At 40.3% G+C, this 23,986-nt stretch overlaps 1 protein-coding gene across 3 annotated transcripts in view; it reads right to left on the reverse strand.

Moving 5' to 3' along the window:
* The window catches only part of LOC101864311 (gametogenetin-binding protein 2), a 45,797-nt gene that overhangs the window by 12,482 nt on the left and 9,329 nt on the right, over window positions 1–23,986 (reverse strand). For all 3 annotated transcript variants that reach the window (XM_035970884.1, XM_005102657.2, XM_005102659.3), the window contains exons 2-6: window positions 20,720–20,871; window positions 13,339–13,532; window positions 12,360–12,503; window positions 8,678–8,776; window positions 7,718–7,828 (exon numbers count right to left, since the gene is read on the reverse strand). In XM_035970884.1, coding sequence (XP_035826777.1) covers window positions 7,718–7,828; window positions 8,678–8,776; window positions 12,360–12,503; window positions 13,339–13,532; window positions 20,720–20,806 — 635 coding nt within the window. In that variant the 5' untranslated portion in view covers window positions 20,807–20,871. The remainder of the gene's footprint in view (window positions 1–7,717; window positions 7,829–8,677; window positions 8,777–12,359; window positions 12,504–13,338; window positions 13,533–20,719; window positions 20,872–23,986) is intronic.

The raw sequence follows: 23,986 nt of genomic DNA on the forward strand, positions 1-23,986 counted from the left end.
TAAAAAAGACTAGAATTCACCGTTAGAGAAGTTTTCCAGAGAACACCCTTCCCAAAAGTTGGCGCGCTTTCTTCAAATTAGCCCATAATTGGAACGTGACAACAACCATGTGTCACCATGTCACCATAACATGTTTAGTATCGTTGTGCTCCCTAGCTTTTGTTCTTTCAAGACAAAAAACGATCAAGACGATCAAGATGTATGTATTTCTGGCAGTTGGGCACATATAATGCAAGGTACAGGGTTCCTCTTTTTGTAAATTTTGGGTTGTCTTGGACAAAACGAAACCCCGTTGCTACAAATAATATATTATGACGTCAACACTCAGTCACACAATCAAAGATCGTTAGAAGAGAATCTTTGGTACAATGCCGCGCGGTGTTCGGTCTCCAACAGTACTTTACGATCACCCTCGTTTCTTCTTCCGATTAGACAGCCGTTTGGATTACTGCCACTGATGAAACTGTCAAATTCGCTTTTGCATTTGACAAGACATAATCCTGTTTCTGATCCCTCTTTTTAAAGCAGGCTACAGAGCAGGTACATCTAAGCTAAGTTTTCATTTTTGAAAGTGCATGTATTGTATGATCTATGAAGTAGCTTTTACTCTCATAGTCAAATTTCAAGTTTTTTTTCCGACGTTTGTCCTTACAATTACCATGATGTGTATCATTATTTTTGTGAGGGGTGAGGGAGAAAGAGAGTGGGGGGGGGGGTAAGAGAAAGAGAGAGAGAGAGAGAGAGAGAGAGAGAGAGCGAGAGAGAGAGAGGGAGGGGGGGAGGGAGGGAGGGAGGGAGGGAGAGAGGGAGAGAGAGAGAGAGAGAGAGAGAGAGAGAGAGAGAGAGAGAGAGAGAGAGAGAGAGAGAGAGAGAGAGAGAAAGAGAGAGAGAGAGAGAGAGAGAGAGAGAGAGAGAGAGAGAGAGAGAGAGAGTGGGGTGGGTGGAGAGGTATACTGTGTTACAATAATGCTGGATATGTGTGTGTCTAATGCTGGACCAGTAAAGTATAGTTTTGCTAATGCAGTGCCAGGGATGTTTTGCGCTGTTGTCCAATATCAAAAGTTAGTTTAGTGGTCCTTGATAAACTTTTTGATTGCTATGAGTATGAGGTAGCAGCAGTTGTAGTGTTGAAAAGTGTAATCCTGGTGAGACTTGCATTGCAAACTGTATAGCATTGGTCATTGTTACGTTCATTCATGAACATATCAGAAGATTAGGACGCTCATTCATATGAAAATCCCATACAGAACAAGCATTTCTTTCAAAAGAATAGAGGTAGCTTCAGCACCAACTACAGTAATAATGTATTGTTGGAAGAGACAACGTACCAATGCACAGTACCATTAACGAATGTATTTGCAGTGAACCTTGCATCCATCGGCTCTCGGAAAAGAGAAGAAATCCTTGGTTTCTTTTTGTCATTCATTTTAACAAATAATTTCATACGCATCAAAGATACATTCAAGCGACCTAGGACCTAAAGTAACAGTTTATCATGCAAGCAGGTCAGAGTGATGAGTCTTTGCCCATTTTTCACAATCAGCGTCTCTTGAATAAGCACCCCACAATCGGTCCATTTGGGGGGGGGGGGGGAGGGGAGGATGATATGTGCATATTGTAGATCATTCTTTGCAATACATGTGCATGACCTATCAGAAAAACTGTGTCACTTTTGTGTCCTCAATAAGAGACCCTCCTACTCATACAAACATCTGAGCGTGCGTTCCAGGTGCATTCAATGTCCAGTTCTGTTCAATGGTAGAGTCACATGGGGTACGGATGAGTAAAAGAAAACACGCGGAAGGATGGACGGGGACTCTTTAGGAAAAGTGTCGATGCCTTTCAATGTAAGCTAAATAGCTTACACTACAAGCAACTCTGATTCAGGTTGGTTTTTTTTCATAATTCTGATCTCATCAATAGAGTATAATCAATATACTGAGCTAAACCTAACCAAATGTTGCTATATAGCAACAACGAGTGCTCTAGAGAAGGAGAGTAAAAAAGGAGAAATGGGAGGATGGTACTTGACTCCGCCCCCTCTGTCTCTCTCTTAACCTCTGCCTCTCTCTACCATTACCTTTACTCTCTTTTGCTCTCCTCTCATCTCTCTCTCTCTCTGTATGTTGGGTCTTCTGCGTGCGACGGAAAAGCACATGACAGCTACGCCACAGACACTGATATATATATTTATAATAATATATAATATATATATATTTTTTTGTAAAGTGTTTTACGGCGCTCGCAACTGCATAAGGTCATATGACCGCGCGGGACACACCCAATATTTTCAGTTGGTAGGAAATTTGGAATTTTGCCCGGGTGGCGGCCGAAGCCTACTCTTATCGATTTTAGACCACCAAGGGATCTTCAACATGCGCAACTTGAAAACGGGCCCTCCGAGATTTTTCGCCTTTGTCCAAGAAGGCTAGGTGTAGATCTTTCCTATCAGAAGATCAGGGGTGTGGCAGAAAGACAGCAGTAAGGAAGACACAAGGAGTAGCAGTAGAAAGGCTGCAGAAAGAGTCAGGAGCCCAGAGGAGGGGGCAAAGGAGGTGAGGGGGTGGGGGCAGAAAGTGGAAATGAAAGCAGACAACAGAACATTGCTAGAGAGCAGGAAAGGAGGTGAAAGGAGACAATTTTAGAGAAGAAAATTGTTCGGTCGCTACCCGGATTCGAAACCGGGACCTTTGAATGAGAGGCCAACACCTAAACCCCTAGGCCACGAGAGCCCCATATACATATATTTTATATATATATATATATATATATATATATATATATATATATATATATATATATTATATATATATATATAATATATATGTATGTATATATGTATCTACATAGCATATACATATATACAACGTACACACACACACACAGATTCACACACACACACACTGCACCTGTTGTTTCAACTCTAGCGAAATTCAAACAAACGTTCTTGAGAGTTATTTGTTACACGATCGATATCAAACTTGAAAGTAAGTAAGTTGAAAAATGTGGGTTACATTTTATATATTATATCTCCGCTTAAGATCCCATCGTGTACAATCCCGGTTCGCGTAAGATCCCGCTGTTTTAAGAAAATAGAATTTATATTTTTTTAAAAGTCACCTCTAAGATCCTGCTCTGGTTCACTCTGAAGATTTATGTATCCGGATAAGATCCCGTATTTCAGATCATAATTTACCGAACAAACACCCGGGCTTGCACAGCTGATCAACCAAGATGAAAAGTTGAGATCATTGAACTACACATGGCGTCAAAGATCATCCACTCTCGTGAATGTGATCGCATAAGCGCTGTAAAACTCAATGAAACGGTACACTGTTTATGAATGTTTGCCCTTGACCGGATCACACCAAGGTGGGAACAGACCGACGCGTTTGTTTTCCCCATACTTCGCACTCGCATCTGAGCTCCTCACCTAACTTTGCTCCAGGAGGGATCACATCGAACTGTGAACTCTTCCCTGACCATTGCAGCAATTGTCTCTACTCCCCAAATTTGCGAGACAGACTGAATCTTATTTCGTGTGGTCAAAATGTAACGGTGGGTAACGACAAAGGAGGGGGAACTCGGTCAAGAGATGGAAAGCTATCAATTTAGGATAGGGAAAGGGGAGGGGAAACTGGATCAGCGTAGATCTTGAGACTCACGACAGGATAATAAGTGAAAATGGCATGCCTCAGACAAAAAATGTCATCGTCGAAAATCAACAATAGGACGGGCTTCAGTCTGCAGTCAAACAACACCATCCTTGGAAAGTATGTCGACTTGAAAAGGCCGGACATGTGTGTCTGTGTCTAACAAAGGAAAAGTAAACGACAAGGTTCATCGTCGGAGAGTTGATTTCCATGTTTCAAAAATTTCTGTTCATAAAATTTTGATACACGACCTCGATATTAATACCAAGTTATTTCCGGTTCCCACGATAGGGAACGGATCAAACGGCGTCTATGGTTTCTTGGGGATCATGCTAATGTGATAATTCATTCATGGAAAGAGCGGTTCCGCGATGAAGCCTATTTGTACTTGAACAGACACATGAATACAAGAAATGACATTCACTGGAGTTCAGAAAGACCAGACAACGTAGTTGACCGAAACCTGTACACACAGAATGCGTGGGTTGCAGTAGGACTCATTGGTCCGAACGGGTTCATGGGTGAAGACTATTGTATACCAACAGTGGCAGTAGATCGTTATCTGAAGATTTTTTATCTGGGTTGAAGATCATTGAGAAGATTATGAGGGACCTCAGGAGCGGAAATGACCGTGGTTCAAGCAAGAAGCAGCACACTGTAAGCTCCAGTCATCGAGTGGAACCAGAATCACTTCAACAGAAGTCGCGGTATACCTTGTGCCGAGCTTCATACAATCCCAACCTGAACCCGTTGGACTTCCAACTCTGGGGCAGATGATTGTTCAGACTTTTCCCAACCATTGTGAACTGAGGCAAACGTGGAGTACATTGCTCGACAAATTCTGCAGTGGCCGAAGGTAATAAATCAAATTTCAACGCCGAGAAAGTGAGTGTGTCTCTAGTGACTGCCGCCACATCAAGCACGTTCTTTGACCGCCCAGGATTTCTGTAACAAATAGCGGGATTCTCCTGTAACTTTGTCAAACTAAATCCACAAGTATGGTCCTCATTTGCCTAAATTATTTCACTGTCTTTTGCATTTTTTTAACATAATAAGCATTTGTTTGAATTTCGTCAGAGTTGGGATACGTAACAAAATCAATACCCCCCCTCTCCCCCATTCCGGAGTCCTATACTTCACAGTGCTCAGTCCGCCGGTACTCACATGATGCCTTATCATGTGATACGAACACGCAGGTTCACTGACCTATCAGGATGGCGAGCCACACAAGACGCTTGTATAACTTTCTTTTTTTTAACTAGTGACAGCACAGGACAAATATTGATTTATTTTCATGGCGACACAGCATTTGTAATGCACAACCTGCATGTTACAAATGTTGCCTTATCCATCGGACTATTACCAGAAAATTTCTGGGCGGTAACGAAAACAAAAGTAGATCTTGATTTTTCCCGATCGAGCCTCTGTATCACACATACACTTCCGCCTGCCGCCATAGCTGCCTGTTTGCGTGAATCGTACTCTCAGATCGGGAAAAGCCGAATGAATATCACAATTGCGACCGGCAAAAATTAACTTAAGGACGTTATCGGATTTGGTTCTCAAATATTCAAGAACTTTTATCACAAGCCGCGTGATTCAACCGCCTGAGTGACAAAATTACCCATTTTTAAAATCTCTTTATGCAGTACAGCCTTTGAAACACTTTATGTTAAAATCCTGAGTTTCAAAGATTACTGCAAAGTGTTTCAACCCTTCAGTAAATCAATCGCCTACATCACACCAGTCCCCAATTTCCAAGTGATTCAACCGCCCAAGTGCAAGTTTTGCAGCCCGGTGGCGAATGGACAGTTGAATCACGCAGATCAGTGGTTTGTTGAGATGTTTACCCGTCGTGTAGGCAGCGTGACTTACACGACTGTGGCCTTCGTCAAAACAGACTGGAGGGTAACATAAAAAATAAAGTGCTTCCTTTGTTAACTTCGACTCATTTCGAACCCTATCGATAGCCAAAAGATTTTGTCAAGGCAGTTGGCGTAATTTATCACTAGGTTTTGCAGTGTAGTTGAGAAATAGCAAGATGGCATCAAAGAATATGTTAATACTGACTCGACCAAGTCAGTGAATTGTGGCAAAAGCTACTGACGAATGAACTTACTTACAAGTCAATGATTGACAGCTAAGGGGCGCTTATTTCACATTTGATACAACTATTGCAAAATGTTTTTAATCATGACTTTTCGCGTTTTTTAATTAACTTTAAGTGTGTGCCCTTAGCTGTGTCTGTCATGTACCATTCTTGAATCATTGATTAGCAAATCAGTGCTGGGTAGATGATACTTAATTTGCCACTCGAAAAAAAAGCAACTCATAAACATATTCGCCTCGAAAATTCTCTCTTCAACAAACTTTCCAACTTCAACTCTCCAGCTCCACACTTCAATTTGAAACAACAATGAGTTTGTATACAGCTGCCCTCACAAAGTGGTTATTCATGACTGTTGCAAAGACAGTTTACATGACTTGGAGATGGGAACTCCACGATTGTCAAATTACCAGAGACCAGAAAAGGACAAGCAATTTAGTGATAAGTAATTCTTCGACAAACTTGACGGAATTGCTTTCCCTTACTACAGACAGAATACAGACAAAATCTATCTTGACTAACACTTTCAAAGCCTCAGAGGCCTTTACAGAGAGTAACAAAGAAAACAGAAAAAGTCACACATTGTCCCAGACGACTTTAGAGAGAGATTTAAAAAGAGCAACCTGTTGTTGTATATGTCGGAATTTGAGGAAATCTGTAAATTGCCTCGGAAAAGACCTGGATAAATACATAACGCTAGCCATGTGATTCAACCGCTTAAAAAAACCCCACAAAAAAACACCAAATGCTCCTCATTTCATACCCACTGTTAATCTTAACCTGTGCGCACCCAAACACCCCCTTCCCCTCCCCTCATATATACACACGCGAGAGCGTGCACGCACACACACACACAGGTGCAAGCACAAACAAGTTTTCAAAATATAATTACCCAATATCACGAAAAGCAAGCACGTTCAATGGGGCAACAATCATCTTTTTTTTTCCCCTTCTTTCTCTTTGTACTACCTGATTTTGGGCCAAAATACCTGAAACTGACCCTAAAGCTACCTGAAATGGGAACTTTGAGGTAGACAGCCCTGTTACATGCACTGAGCAAGTAATGTATAAAGAGAAGTCTCAAGTAGTGCCTGAAATGCCTGCATATTATGAGATGTGTAAAAAAAAAATAACCGATTCGTTCAAATGCACACCCCTGTGTCATCTCGATTGTTTACCAAAAAAAAGTTGTGTTGCTGTGTAGAGCCTAGCATACGGCTACTTTTGATTCCATAGACCAGCGTACAATTTATTACGTAGATCTACGCCAAGACTAGCTTATCATTGTAATAATGATCAGTTGCCGAGGGGAAAAAAAAGACTGTGACACGTTTGTATCTGCCACGTTCAATCACCCCCCCCCCCCCCCCCAAACTCGCACACATAGCCACATGCGTGCAGGCCGCTAATCCGAACCCTGACACACGCTAGAGTAGACACATGCGCCTGCCAACAACGAATGTGTTGGTATGGAAAAAGGCCGTTGATTGGTTGCATGCAATCGGGTAAGTGAATAATGGTTCCCGATGCAGGTGCAATGGATGGTTTCTGGGAAAAGATAAAGTTCGTTGTGGGAGAAAAATGAGCGAAGCCACGTCTGCAGGGGCTGTTCACCCTGGAAGCGACCTTGTTGAATCCGAGCTCGCTGATTTAAGTGCTCATTGAATCCGCATTATTTTTATTGAAGGAAAAAAAAACGGGGAATCTATCTCATCTCCTTGAATCCGAGTTCCACTATATATGCATTCATAAAGTCTTGACCACGAAAAGAGAAACAGATTATAGTATTGAGCAGTTTTCATTCATAGGAATTAATTTGATATGGTATGGGTTGAATGCTTGTGTAAACACTTGGCTTTTTTAAGAGTGAGTTCTGAATTTGCTTTTTTGCTGTAAGGTACTTTCCACAAAAAATAAATTTTTAAACTGATAACTTCCAGAATAAGACAAAACGTACTTGTGCTTTTCAAGATACGACTCCACACTTGTAAGCAAACGGTTCATGTCGACCACTAAAACCTTTTCCCTGCACGAGTCTGAAAGCGCATCCCATGCTTCCAACCAGCATCTGACAAAGAAAAGAAAACAAATTGCTATACAAAAAGACAAAATGATTATTTTTCTCCTGTATAAAAAGATGAGGAGAAGCAAAATTGTACAATTGTTAATCATGTCAAGTCACAATTTAACTTGTATCTTTTTATCAATTCCACATTAGATTTTGAATTGCATCCACGAAAACCTTTGGGGGCTCTTCAGAAGAGACAAAGTAATTTTAACAAAATTACAAATTGAATATACTTCCCTGACCCATAAATACCTTTTGCGGGGATTGGAAAAATTAATTTTGTGCCAGATATGATACTGACTTTACGATCAAGCACATGCTAAAGGAATCTCCAGACTTTGGAGAGACCTGAAGGAAATATCATGCATTAATTTGTTCCTCACTGTTGATCCCAGTGAATTCTTGATTGTATAAAAACTTTTGGTCTGCACTTCAAAAAGCAGATATTGCTATAAAAATGTTAATTACTGTTTTTTTAGCTGAAATTTTTTCTATTAATTTTATATTATTTACAAGCTCATACCAAGCCATGCTGTGAATTAACATGAAAATAACTAACTGGAGCCCAGCACATAAAATACATATATGACCTTATGCAGTTGCTAGCACCATAAACTCTTATCAAATGACAAACTCTGAATTAAATTAAATTACACTTGAAAATCATGAACAAGATCAATATTTTATTAAACTTCCTTCATCTGTTTGACAAAGTTTGAAGTGAAACAGTTAATGTCAAACGTTTTGCATATATATAAACCATAGACAGGTTGTGGGTTATGACAGAAAATGAAGAAACATCAGCTATAACTAAAATTATACAAATATTCTGTTTACAGTCTTACATACCCCAGGGTCTTTGACTTGTGAGTTTCCAATGAATGCAAATTGCACCTCTTGTTTTTCTTGCTCTTTGGTATAGACTCCACAACAGAGTGGAGTTTGGATCTAAACAGACAAGCATGTATATCTATAAATATGCATATTTTAAGTTTGAAAAGAAAACAAGCAACTTATTCTAGTACGATGACAGAAGAACAATGTCTTATTAACACAAAAAGTTACAATTGAAAGCAACAGCAAATTATAATCATTAGTGTTAGAGATATTTCAAAACAGCCATTTACCACTTTCCTTCATGCTTCATAACCTTAGCAGCGTACTTGCTGGTGATGAGAGTACTTAACAGGAAGTAAGGGGTTAAAATAAGTCCATAAACCATTAACCCAATCAACCAAAACATGGTTCCCCATTTCAACAAAAAATACATTTATTATAAGAGAAAAACAATTATGTATACATGTTTGTGAACTACCATCTTTCAAAATAGACTCGCATTTCTAGAAATACCCTAACCCTCTAGAAATATCTATTACATTGATATTGAATTGAAAATACATTTTCACCATTGAAATATTCATATTGGCATGGTACACAATTTAAGGAAAGTCTGAATCAGAAAGAAGTCCAGGGGACTAGAGGTTAAGGTGTTCGCCTCTCATTCAAAGGTCCTGTGTTTGAATCCACGTAGCGACGGAAAAATTTTCTTCTTTTTCAACTCCTGTCCTGCTCTCTAACAATGTTCTGCCGTCTCCACTTTTGCCCCCTCACCTCCTTGGCCCCCTCCTCTGGGCTCTTGACCCTTTCTGCAGCCTTTGTACTGCTACTCCTTGGCTCCTTCTTACTGCTGTCTTTCAGCAACAACCCTGATCTTATGGTAGGAAAGATCTACACCTAGCCTTTTCAGATAAAGGGTGAAAAATCTTGGAGGTCCAGTGTGCAAGTTGCGCACGTTAAAGATCCCTTGGTGGTCTAAAATCAATACGAGCACGCTTTGGCTGCCACCCGGGCAAAATTCAAAATTTCCTACCAACTGAAAATGTCTAATGCAGAGATGCCAACCACAGAAAACCGAAATGAGTACTGGGAAATATGAAAATGTGTATTTTCAGGGGGAAATGTGTATTCCCCATGACTGACCGACCAACTAAAATTCAGGGTGTCCAGCAATATTTCCTGAAAAAAATTTACCGCTCATCAGCTCGAAAAAGGGAGCACACACGCATACAATATACAGTCGAACCTGTGTAAGACGGAAACGCAAGGGAGCCAGAAAAAAATTCCGTCTTAGACATTTTCCGTCTTAGACGGGAATTTAGGGGAGATGGAAGGGGGGTGGTGTTAAAAAACCCAGCCGGTGGGATCAAGGATCGCTTGCCCGATCGGCAGGCAGTGGTCAAAACTTCACACCTCTCAACTGCTATCCTGTCTGATAATGACATGCGGCAGTCTTATTTACCCAATTACCACCAGTGCTTGCCTTTCATAGGATCACTGTTTGACCTATTAAAAACAGAAACGTTTGAACACCCCCTTTGCTTCCACCCTTAGCCCCACCCATCGGTGTAACAAGCACAGTCAACCAATGCCATCCGTCACTGCCATCGTTGTAACAATGATTCAAGGAACTCTTTTCTCGGCTGGCGTACGATCAGGGCAGCAGCCATTGGTCAAACTAATTTCACACCTCTGGCTTCTGGGTACCTAGGAAAGTTTGCGTAGTGGCTCGCTACTCGAGCACTCTCACGGGCAGTCATGAGATTTCCCATCCACACTACACTGACCATCTGCATCACTCAGGGCTCGCATGATGGGGTAACATCTACCCCCAAATTGCACCCCAACTTCCCTTCCTCGCCTAGAGGCATGGCCATGGCGTTAAGTTTAGAGCCGGCAGAACCAAACTTGTGAGTTTTGTTTCAAATCAGGGCTGAGGGGTAAAGCATTTTCCGTCTTAAGACAGGTGAAACCATCGGAAGGGAGCGGATTTTTCTTTCCGTTTCCGCGTTGGACAGGTTTCCCTTTTATACAGGTAATTAAAGAGGAATATATCAAGGGGGGAGCGGGGAGATTCCGTTAAGACAGGTTTCCGTTTTATACAGGTTTCCGTTAAGGCAGGTTCGATTGTACATGTATCCAGTCAACAACATGTCAGTGTTCAGTGTCGTACTGGGGTCTTGTTTGACTTAAGTATTTCAGAATATTATAATATTTTCCTCTCATTATTATATATAAAAAATTAATCCTGCTTTGAGCGTTCGGAAGGGCCTAGAACAAGAATTTCGACTATCAAGCACCAGTCTGGGTATCATGATTCATATTATGAACTGACAGACTAAAATTATTGTTCAAACTCAAAGAAGAGCAATAACTTGAATGGCTAAAGTAGACCTATGCATTGTGAGAGTTGTAACAACTGTGAGAGGGCAAGATGCAGTGACACTGAAAATCTGCCAGTCTTGAACCCAAAGCTACAACATCCACTGTAGGGATAATTTACTATCACTTATCTAATGAAACGCGAACACTTTATTTCAATAACACAGACTTGCAAATAATGAAGGGTCCCGATTCCGCACACGGCCTGCACCAACGAGCGCTTTGCAGAAAGCTCTAATCAAAATTCTGAAATTTGCTTCCAAGTCTTTGTCAACGCAGTTACTCCCACCAAAGACGGTCTTTGCTCACACGATGCCGCATTTATTTATGATGCGAAAGCGCGCAGGTTCAGTGACCGGTCACGATGGCGAGCCAGACAATCTAAAAATCGGAAGACACATGTATTTTCTTTTCTTTTTTTCCCACACGTGACAGCACAGAGACGAGTCCGAGTGTTGATTAAATTTTATTTGCACGGCAACACAGCGTTTAGATTGTACACTGCACAACCTGCAAGTCACAAATGTTACGTTATCAGACTACCGCTGACAAACTTCTCGGTGGTAACGAAAGCGAAAGTAGATCTTGCTTTTCCTGATCGAGCATCGGTGTCACATACACGTCCGCCTGCCGACATAGCCGTCTGTTTGCGTGAAACGTACTCTTGGACGGGGAAAAGGTGAACGCAATATCACAATCGCGACCGGCAAAAATGAAGTTACTGACCTTATCGGACTTGGTTTTCAAATATTCCAGTTCCGCGATACTGATACTATTTTGGCAAAAGATGGGACTCGAGATAATTACCTTTACTCGCCCAAGCTGAATCTCATATTTTTCGCATTCCAGGATGCGTATTTTTTCATGAAAAGTCGTATTCGCGTATTTTCGGAAAAAAATCTTACTAAAATACACAAAATCGTACTGGTTAGCATCTCTGCTAATGTGTCCCGCCTGCTCATGTGACCATGTGCAGTTGCAAGCGCTGTAAAACATTTAACCAAAAAAAAAAAATTTTTTTTAAAGAAAAGGAAGAATTCCTTTGACGGCAACTTTAAAATATTATATTCGAATAGCCATTCACATTATAACAGTGCTAACCACTTAGTCCATTCTATAAAACACATTGTAACTTTTTTTGCTAGTGGAGGATCAATTTATAAAGTTTATCGTAACTTATACCTGTTTTACCCTGTACTTTTATCTCTTTACTATCTCCTCAGTACCTGGTACTCTCTACTATCTGATTCGCAGACAAAACTTACAGAAGACAATCATAACTAATGTTGTTCAAGTTACATGATTTACTCACCCATGAACATGAAAGAGGGAAAAGAGGGATCTGGGATCAAATAAATACTCATGACGAACAGACATCTCTCCTCTGGGCGTGATAACTAATGGCTCTAATGCAGGGTGCTGAGACTTTTGGAGTTGAACAAATAATCTTTCCACACTGAAATGTACACAAAGTTTTAAAAAAACCTACTGAAATTCGGATTTTTAAAAAAAGAAAAAAAAAGGAAAGAAAGGAAAAAAAAGAAAAAAAGAAAGCAAGCAACAACATATATATATTTATATATTACAACATTACAAACTAAAAATTACACTCAAAATTCCTATTATGATATATCACAATGAAATAAAACAAATTATAGACCACTCATACAACAATTATAAAGTAAATACACACACACTATATATATATTATATATATATATATATTATACATGTATAGATCTATATATATATATATAATATATATATTTATATATATATATTATATATATATATATATATATAGATCTATACATGTATAATAAAAGAAATGTAGTTTTCAGGTCTAAGCACAGCTTACAGTATATATGAACTCCAAACAAAGATGTTACAAATTAACTACAAGAAGAATATGACAGAGGCTGGAAATACAGTGTAGAGACAAACAATAGATAGAATATATACCGTACACAAAATGTAATTAGTACAATCACCTCTATGACATTTAATTTCAACAACTTCTCTCACGACAATCTCTCTGAGGGGAAGAGCCCTACTACAGAAATTTCAATCACACAAGGTGAACCTAAAAGGTGCCACCAACGCATGGAAGAACTGTTAGTCCTCACTTGACAGAAAAAAAAAGGCTTAATGACAAACGTAAAACATAACACATCAAAAAAGTTTCGAACAAGACATCATACCTCCAGAATTCTCAAAATTTCTGGAAAAGAGTACCTTAAAATCAGTTTTCTTTTTCCCCCCTCAAATAAGAGTACACATTAAATACTAACCTTTTCCGACACCCAACACAAGGCACCATATGAGATAACAAGCTCATGATATCTTTCCCAGACACAAGCAAAGCAATGGCAACCTCATCCTTCGACAAACTGTTGAACTTGTTGATGAAAATCTCCAAATCTTTCTGTTTCACCCCACACAGCTTTTCACAATCCACACATTTGTCACTGAATTGCACTACCATCTGAAAAAAAAAGTTTTTAAAAACTTAACTTCAGTTCAATTTTATTCTTGACAAAACTTTCAAACAGCATACCTGGTCAAAAAAAAAAAAGCCTTTTGTACGACAGAGTTGTACTATTGCATGCATATTATACAACTAGCCGGGGCCCCTTTTGATGAAAAGAATGATCGGTGTATTAACACCAAGTGAAAGTCATTGGCCTACTATATTTACACTCTACTGGAATGGAGAAAAAAGTGACACATGTGTTTCCAAGTTGCCAAATATATAATAGTTGTATAAACTGATTCTCTATTCCGTTTTCGTGGTTGTACACTCCAGAATTTCAAAGATGTGGAATCAGTGCGCACAGCTAGTGAACAGAAACCTCACTTGTTTACAATGGCGTCTTAGACGACGGACTTTTCTCGATATTAGATCTAAACGAAACTACTGAAAAACTGAAAATTAAACTAGAGTGACTTCAGGCTCCTTAATGAAACTGTGCACCCTTTAAATGATTCTGAACCACCATTAATTTTGTCAAATATGAAAATCAAGTGGATCGAAAGTTTTAGGCGGCCAAAGTGACGAACTTACACAAATATAATATACAGAGATACGGAACACATTATATATGTGTCATGATGCGGTGGAATCAGGCACTCGTCAATTTTTGAGCATGTGGAATGGGTATCATCTTCAAGCTTGTTCATTTGTCTTGTTTTCGAAGAAAAAACATCCATTTACCTTGTATACAAGTCGAGATAGTGGCAATTGAAGGAGGTGGGGGTCACCAGGTTTCAAAGGTAAAATTTGCAAGAAAATGGCGGCCAAGTTTAGTTATTTCCTTAGCTCGAGAGTTCATGGAAAATGAAAATTTACATTTTTTTGTGCCTTTAATCAATGTTTTTCAATACAATTTACACAGAAATGTGTTCTTTAACGGACAAAGAAGGTGTGGAGCCAAAAAACAAAAATTCGAAATAAATCCCCAAACCTGCGAAAAAAATGCCCGTTTCTTCACTTTCATTATTTTGACGAGCGCCTGATAATATCTGATTTCACCACGCTGTCTCACATAAGTCACGGCGTGGTGGAATCAGGCGCTCTTCAATTTTTGAGCATTTGAACTATCATCTGAAAGCTTATTTATTCATTTGCCTTTCTTTCAGTGGAAAAAAAAATCGATCTAGCTGGAATAGAAGTCGAGTTATTTGCAATTGAAGAAGGTGGGGCAGCCTTGTTTCAGTGCTTAAATTAATGAGAAAATGGTCGCCAAAGTCTGGTAACTTCAATAGCATAAAAGTTCTTTGAAACTGAAAATTACATATTTTGTGCCTTTACACAAGGGTTTTCAGTAAAATTCAAATGGAACGGAAATGTGTTTTCATATTTCACATGAATGTAAAAGGTGTTTAGCAAAAAAACAAAATGTCGATAAAATTGCTCAACTGGTGGAAAAATGCGAGCGCCCGATTTCACCACGATGACTCACATATAACGATACCAAGACTGATCTAAAGTAAGATTCAACAGCAATATAAAGTTTTAAAACTCAGAATCAGGGCAATATGATCCTATTTTCATAAAATTAATAATGTGCAGCCCCGTGAAAGCACCGTAAAGTGCCTAGAGCTGTATTATAAGAGTGGACCCGTTACAAATAATGTGCATTATTATTTCAGACTGCAAAATTCTAATCCAAAACTGAAAAATATGCACAACAATATAGGCAGAGCTGGTTATAACGGAGTAAAAGTACTCCGGTACTTGTACTTACGATACAATTTTCGGTACTTTTACTGTACTCCGGTACATTTTTGGGAACCAGTACTTTTACTCTACTCCGATACTTTTTATAAAAGTACTTTTGAGTATTTTTAGAGGACATTTTGAGTACTTTTGAAGCTTAATGAAAGAGTAAGTGCCGGCATTTCTGATAATAATTTACGGAATAAACACCCAGGTGGGCACAGCCGATCAACCAAGAGTTAAAAGTTGAGATCAAAGAACTACCCGTAGCGTCAAAGATCAGCCACTCTCGTGAATGTGATCACACAAGCGTCGTAAAACTCCATGAAACGGTACAATGTTTGCCCCAGACGGAATCACACCGAGGCGTAAACTGACCGATGCGTTTCTTTCCCCTATCACACTAAGCAATAACACCTGTCTAAGACAGCCACCTTAGTGACTCCATTACGTTTTGTCATAAATTGTGCACTGTCCCCTTGCACTGTCCCAAACATCACACTCGCATCTGAGATCGCCACCTAAACTTACATCACTCGCAGGGTGGGAAGGGCTCCAGGCAGGATCACATCGAACTGTGAACTCTTCCCTGACCATTGAAGGCAGTTTTTCTCTTTTCTCGAATTTGCGAGACTGCCTGAATTTTAATTGGTGTGGTCACAACGTAATGGAGCGTAATGACAAAGGCGGGGAGGGGGGACTCAATCAGAGATGGAAGGCTAAAATTTTAGGACAGGTAGAGGGGAGGGGCAGCTGGATAAACGTAGATAAAGATCTCAAGACTCACAATAGGCTAATGAGTGTATGTGTATGGCATGTCTCATGCCACTGTGATTGGTCATCAAGGTTGACCACTCTGTACTCGCCATATGTCATAAACCCACCCAGGGGTCACGTCAGTTCATGGGTCACTGTATATTCTTCTTTGGCTTCATTGGCAAAGATCCCGTATTTCCCTTGCTCCTGAGCACTGGGATCTTAGGCGGACACTACTGCAGTAGAGATTCTTTGGTTACACTACACTTACTAGACTCTAGGAAACTACATGTACAGTCAAACCTGTGTAAGACGGCCACCCATTGTCAAGGAGAAATGTGGCCGTATAAGACAGTTGGCCGTCTTAGGCAGGACTGATCAAGAAAAAGAAAACAAACCATTCCTTTCTGATGTCCCACCCGAAGGTAGCTGCATTGTTATTGTTGTTGTTGTTATTTTTGTTGTTGTTGTTTTCGCTGGGGTTGTTTTCTCTTGTTTTCTTTTGTTGCTGCTTTTGTACAAGGGTGACAATAAAACGGAATGTGTCAGACAAGGAGGACCGAGTGCTATGGTAAAACAAACACATGTGTCGCTACCATTCGGAGAACGAGCGACGCTTCTGTTACAAGTTCATGTTGACGTCCATTGTTACTTTGTTACGTACTGGGTAAACGGTGACCTCTCATCTCACTTACGATTTGTGTGTATGAGTTCTGGGCGGGGTTATGGGTTATGAGGGATCACACGCTTACCTCACCAGCAGCTGAAAATTAATTTTGTTACCTATTGGTTAACAGTGGGAGGGGCTTACGCAACATGATCGGTTGGAGGGACTACCTAACAACAAAGACAGGGGATTAGATTATGACGGCTCGCCCACAACGCAAGGGGACAGTGCACAATTTATGACAAAACGTAATGGAGTCACTAAGGTGGCCGTCTTAGACAGGTGTTATTGCTTAGTGTGATAGGGGTTGTGTGTTAAAATATGGTGGCCGTCTAAGACAGGTGTTATTGCTTAGTATGATAGGGGTTGTGTGTTAAAATATGGTGGCCGTCTAAGACAGGTGTTATTGCTTAGTGTGATAGGGGTTGTGTGTTAAAATATGGTGGCCGTCTAAGACAGGTGTTATTGCTTAGTATGATAGGGGTTGTGTGTTAAAATATGGTGGCCGTCTAAGACAGGTGTTATTGCTTAGTATGATAGGGGTTGTGTGTTAAATTATGGTGGCCGTCTAAGACAGGTGTTATTGCTTAGTGTGATAGGGGTTGTGTGTTAAAATATGGTGGCCGTGGCCGCGTTGGACAGGTGCCTGTTTTACACAGTTAAATTATATAGAAAAAACGCAAGGGGGGAAATGGAAAGTGGCTGTTTGTACAGGTGACCGTCTTATAGAGGTGGCCGTCAGGGCAGGTTCGACTGTATTTTGTTTTGCCGTGTGCACCGTGGACTGCACTGTGTAACCAAAATCTGTCTTACCACTATAATTAATTGAAGTGAAACTGAGTTCTCAATGTATATCTAACAATTTTTAGGCTATCTAAATTTCTTTGAAACTTTTTTTTGGTGATTTTTGCTAGGGCTACATTGATTCCTTGAAGATTTGTTAATGAAGAATTCAATGCACTTTTCCATTTCTTTGCTGGCCATTTTCATAAATTTTATGTTTTCTTAAGAGCAACTTTGTCTCTACATTTTCCAATTTGGATACTTTTCCTGTAGAACTTTCTGACCTCTTGGACCGACTTAATTACATTCGATCACATTGTCTTACTCAAACAAGTTCTATTCATAATACAGCCGAACCTGTGTAAGTCGGTCCCCCATTGTCATTGTTCTTTTGATGCTGCTTTTGTGCAAGGATGACAATAAAACGAAATGGACCGAGTGCTAAGGTGAAACAAACACACGGGTTGCCACCACTCTGAGAACAAAGGACGCTTCTGTCACAAGTTCATGTTGACGTCCATTGTTACTTTGTTACTGACTGGGTAAACAGTGACCTCTTATCTCACTTACGATTTGTGTATGAGTTCTAGGGGGGGGGCTTATAGGCTATGCCGGGATCACACGCTTACCTCCTTGGCAGCTGAAAATTTGTTACCTATTGGTCAACAGCGGGAGGGGCCTACGCAACATGATTGGTTGGAGGGACTACCTAACAATAACGACAGGTGATTAGATTATGATGGCTCGCTCACAACACCAGGGGCCAATGCATGATTTATGACAAAACATAAGGGAGTCACTAAGGTGGCCGTCTAAGACAGGTGTTATTACTAGGTGTGATAGGGGTTGTGCGTTAAAATATGGTGGCCGCGGCCGCATTGGACAGGTGCCCGTTTCACACAGTTAAATGATATAGAAAAAACGCAAGGGGGGAAATGGAAAGTGGTCGTTTGTACAGGTGACCGTCTTATAGAGGTGGCCATCAGGCCAGGTTCGACTGTATCACTTACTCATTAGTTGTGTCTTTGGTTTTTGTTTTGTTTTTCAGTTTCACGGACCATTTCTACCTACATTCAGTGCGTATATGCTTTGTATTCAGTTTACATTTTTCGTAATAAATGGCCTAATTTGTGAAATATACTGGATATGTTATTCAATATGATGTTTTGCATTAGCACTGAAGTGTTTTAGTATATTAGCAGAAAGTACTCAAAATGTACTTTTTTTAAAAAGTACTTGTACTCAAGAACATTTTACAGGAAAGTACTTTTACTGTACTTAAGTACATGTATTTTAGATTGTACATAAATTTGGACTTAAGTACCTTTTTAAAAGTACTTTAACAGCTCTGAACATAGGTGACAACAAAAAATTTTGTTTTTAAAATATAGTTTAACAGAATCATTGACAGAAAAACTTTTATCAGCACCCAAAGCCAATACAAAAATTTGAAAAACAACAATGCAGCTATCTTCGGTTGGGACCTCAGAAAAGAAGGGTTTATTTTCTTCATCCTGATCAGTCCTGCCTAAGACGGCCACCTATATGGCCATTTTTCTCCTTGACAATGGGTGGCCGTCTTACACAGGTTCAACTGTACGCAAATACGGCAATGCTAGCTCTGTCTGAATATTTAAAATTTCCAAGGAACAGTGGTTCCTTGGTTTTTGATGGGTGTAGAATCTTGAACGATGTCTCGAAAACGCACGTTCACGACCGACGAAGTACTTTTTGAAGTGGCGCTGCGTTGAGGGGGAATGATACTAATTTGATGAAAGCGACTCTGAAACTAGTGCTGTAAATTCCGTTTTGAATGATAAGAAACAAGACTTAGACTCATCTAAGAGCCATTCAGATTATGGTGAAGGTGTCAGTACTGGAATTCGTGCTGTATCGAGGGGTAGGGCTAGATCTATAAAATCCAATGGGACGTCGTTGGCGCGGCAATCAGGGTCAAGATGGAGAGTGGAATACGCCTCAAAATCTACATTGTGCAATTGGTGTAATTCCTAACCACATACAGTGGAACTCGGATTCAACGAGGTCGCCGGGCCTGACCTAAAACCTCGTTGAATCCGAGTGTTCGTTATAGCAAACACAAGGTTTTGTGTAGATTATTACAGGCACTGAGCAAGTAATGTATAAAGAGAAGTAAGTAGTGCCTGAAATGACTGCATATTATGAGCTGTGTAAAAAAAAAAGACCAATTCGTTCAAATGCACGCCTGATCTGAGTCATCTCGACTGTTTGCCAAAAAGTTGTGTTGCTGTGTAGAGCCTAGCACACGGCAACTTTTGATTCCATAGACCAGCGCACAATTCATTATGTAGATCTACGTCAACACTAGCTTATAATGATCACTTGCTGAGGGGAAAAAAAGACTGTGTGACACGTTTGTATCTGCGACGTTCAACGCCCGGACCGCTGGTGCCTCCCCCCTTCCCCGACACAGTCACACGTGTGCAGGCCGCACATCCGACCCCGACACACGCCGGAGTAGACACGTGCGCGTGCCAACAACGCATGTGTTGGTGTGAAAAAAGGCCGCTGATTGGTCGCATTCAATCGGGTAAGTGAACAATAGTTCACGAGGCAGGTGCAATGGATGGTTTTCAGGAATAGATAAAGTTCGTTCTGGGAGAAAAATAAGCCAAGCCACGTCTGTGGGGGCTGTTCCCCCTGGAAGCGACCTCGTTAAATCCGAGCTTGCTGATTTAAGTGCTCGTTGAATCCGGGTTATTTTTATTGATTTTAAAGAAGAAAAAAAAACGGGGAATCTATCTACTCTTGTTGAATCCGAGTTCTCGTTGAATCCGAGCTCGTTGAATCCGAGTTCCACTGCACATTTACAAAAACTACATTCAATTTCTAACATAACTGCCAAATTTCCTTAAAACCTAAGATTAAATGTAAGAAATACAGAACTTTGAAATATACGGAGTGACTTGCAACTCATATATGGCGCGGCGGCCCCAGGTACAGAGTCCGTGGGGGTATGGCTAGGATAAAAAGAGTTTAAGGGAGGGGAGAGGTAGAAATGGAGGAATGGAGTGAAGGGGGCAGGAAAAAAGTGAGAGAGAGAAAAAAAGAGGAATGTAGACAAAATCAAAATGAGACAAATATTTCATTTTGGAAAATGAAAACTATCATGTATTGGCCTTTGGCGGAAAGAAAAAAAGACACAAAAGACAATTTATATCATCTTATTATGAAATAAAAAATGAATTATCATGTACGAATTACTCGCCTTTAAATTATCCACTTCAAGAGGAACTTGTCGTCTCTGAAATTCGAATTCCTCATCAGATTCACACACACTCACTAGTCGAGCCATCACAAATATTGGTTATCCACCTTGTTGGAGCCCTTATATCGTTTACTATTGTACTTGGCCTACAGCTGAAAAGGAAATTAAGGAAGAAACTGTTACAATTTCATAAATACAGCAAAATGAAAAAAAAATACACTGCATGGTGAAATTACTGTAGTACAAAATAAATTCAGGCAGAAAAACAAACAATAAACAAATGAATTTCACCAGGGTAGGAGAGACAACATTTTAACAAGATATAACTAATGTTTCTTCTTTTTCTGCAAGTACCAATCAAAACCTTTGATAGATTTTTCTTCTTTTCAAACGTTTCACTTATCAGAATCAAATCAGAGGTCTCATTACAGTCAGGGGACATCTCTATGCACACTCAATGTTAGTTTCAAGCTCTTTTGCATCACAGCAAAACATAGACCCAAAGGCCAATCCACATTCTAAGGCGGACGGTCTAGCAGCAAGTTAGGTTTCAGCCTAAGAAGACAAGTCGACAGAATAAAACTGACAAGTGATGAACTATTAGTCAGTCAGGCTCATTCATTGGGACCTAAAATTTCCTGTCAGATCAATTGCAGTGTGTAGCAATACAGCTGAATTAGATGATGTACATGTCATGTAGGCTACTGCATCCATTACAGTGTAGCCTATAAATTACAACAACAATAGATCTAGACTAGAGACTAGATCTATCTAGATCTAATTCAACAAAGTGATTATTTCTCAGAACGTTCGGGAAAATAAAGTTAAACTCTTTTTTTCCGAACGGTTTCTGATCTAGAGATTTTTTTTATTTGCAAGATTTAGGTGTCATCCTTTCATTCTGCAAGGACTGAGACAAAGCATTTTTTGCATCAAATTCAATTTCTAGAGCTAGACATCTAGAGAATTTTAAATGTCTGAACATTCAGATACTTCAGTTGTGGTTGGGGCAACGTTCCTGGACTATACTTCATTTGAAAATACCTTCAAAAGGTACTGCGAGAAAACAAAACTGCTCGACCTTGGCAGTAACCTATTTTGCATTTAGTCACCCAGCAAAAACTAAAATCCTTCAGGTTAAAAAAAAAAATCCCTTCACCCCCCCCCCCCCCCCCCCCCCACCTTACACACACACAGAGGCCACTCCATTCGCTTATTTTCAACAAATCTCGAGAACAGAAACCGTTCGGAGAAATAGAGTTCAAGCTTATTTTCCTGAACGTTCAAAGAAATTCAAACCAAAAGTCAAAATAAATGGTCAATTTCATCATTAACTCACTCACTGCCAGGCATTTCTCGGCAGGATAACTGAGGAATGCCAGGCTTTCGGGACCTTTTTCAAAACCTCACTGTGAGCTTATTATTTTGTGTACAGCATTGAACTTTTCCACAAACAATGACATTGAAACATACTCAACAAATAAAAAAAATATTTTTGTGATACCTTTATCGTGTGAAATTTTATGAGTTTGTGAATATGTGGCAAAATCGAGAAAAAAACCTTTTACATAACATTTAGGTGCTTGGTACATTCAGTAGATATGCATACCTTTTTATCTTTATCTTTGCAAGAAATAGATTTTGTTTCAACTGGCAAATGTTGAAGAGTCACTTTGAAAAGATGTCTGACAAATTTTATATAACTGGAATTTAAGTCATCAGTCCACCCATCCTGAGCATCAACATCAGGGTGTGTGGTTGCAGGACGGGGCATAGCCACTGGGGGAGGGGTGCCACTATTTGAAGTTTGTTGTGTAGACATAGGAGGGTCTGTGTCAGCTGTATTCCAATCATTTGGGGTCTAAATCTACATTGTGTGATCTTTGACGTTTGCGTGACGGGACTGGGAAGCATCGGATCATAGGTCTGAGCATGGGGAACGCCCGATTTTATTCTAGATCTAGGCCTAGATCTAGCACAATTTTCATCTTCACTTGAGTCCACACCTCTCCTATTTCCTTTCCTATACTCATTATCAACTCTGTATGATGGTTCATCATCACTATCATCTGCAAAAAGATATACCTTTATTGACGAATGGGTCCATCAATTCAAATGTTCCGACCTCGTTGAGACGCCATCCCCATCGTAACTGAGCATCAGTAGTTTTTAGTTAGTTTCGGGTGAGTTTGAAAAAGTAAGATCTTTAAGTAGCTTATTCAAGGGAAGTTACTGCAACAATGCGGAATCGAAACTAAACTGGTTTATGTCGCCTACTTCCGACTGCCAAGCCCGAAACGTGTCGGGGAATGTTTGAAAAATAGTTAGTAGTAAAAACGCACCCGACGGGTTTCGGATTTGGCAGGCAGCGGTCTATGCGGATCACCCGACAGGGTTCGGGCATGGCAGTGAGTGAGTTAAACCACTTCAAGCTAGACACACAGAACAACTAATCTAGATCTAGTCCAATACTATTTTGCATTCATGTACTACCAAAATATGGTGCTTTTTCGGTGGTTCCCACCCCGCAATTGTTATTTGCGGGTTTTAGTTTTGGCCTCATGAGTAGGGAGGGTTTCAGGGGGGCTCGACCCAATAAAAATAAGGTGGGGGGGGGGGGGGGGGGGGGGGGGGTTCAGGGGGGCATGCTCCCTATATTTTCCCATTATTTGATGTTTTGCAGTACTTAGGTTTGATATCTTAGCTCGCGGCGCATCAAACGTATAGATTCTAGATCTAAATCTAGATCTAGCCTCTAGGCTCAAATACAGGGGGGTGGGAACTACCGAAAAAGCACCCAAAATATCATTTTCACGTGATACATCACAACAAAAATGGTAGATCTAGACTTCTAGATCTAGAATCTAGATCTAATCTAGATCTAGATTAGATTCTAGATTTCTAGTAAAAGTAAAAAGTATTTCACTAGACTCTAGGTCTAGATCTAGATCTAGGCCTAGATCAAGGAGCTTAGAACTAATGGAGCCTCCTCTGTCTCTTCGCGGTGCCACGAGCAGTACGCCGCGGTGGGGATCAAATATGGCCGCCGACTGTGGGCTAAATCATGAACTGTGGCGTTTCTTTTTATAGAATCTTAAATCGGGCTGGGCCATGTTGTGGGTGTGGGCGGGGTGGGGGAATGCATGCAAGGAAGACGGGATGGGGCTGGAGGATGGGCGGGCCTTGGGAAGGGAAGAAGGAGAATGGGAAAAATTAAATAAAAGAGAGAGAGAGAGAGAGAGAGAGAGAGAGAGAGAGAGAGAGAGA

This window comes from Aplysia californica, unplaced genomic scaffold (assembly GCF_000002075.1).
Source record: "Aplysia californica isolate F4 #8 unplaced genomic scaffold, AplCal3.0 scaffold00333, whole genome shotgun sequence".
NCBI lineage: Eukaryota > Metazoa > Mollusca > Gastropoda > Aplysiida > Aplysiidae > Aplysia > Aplysia californica.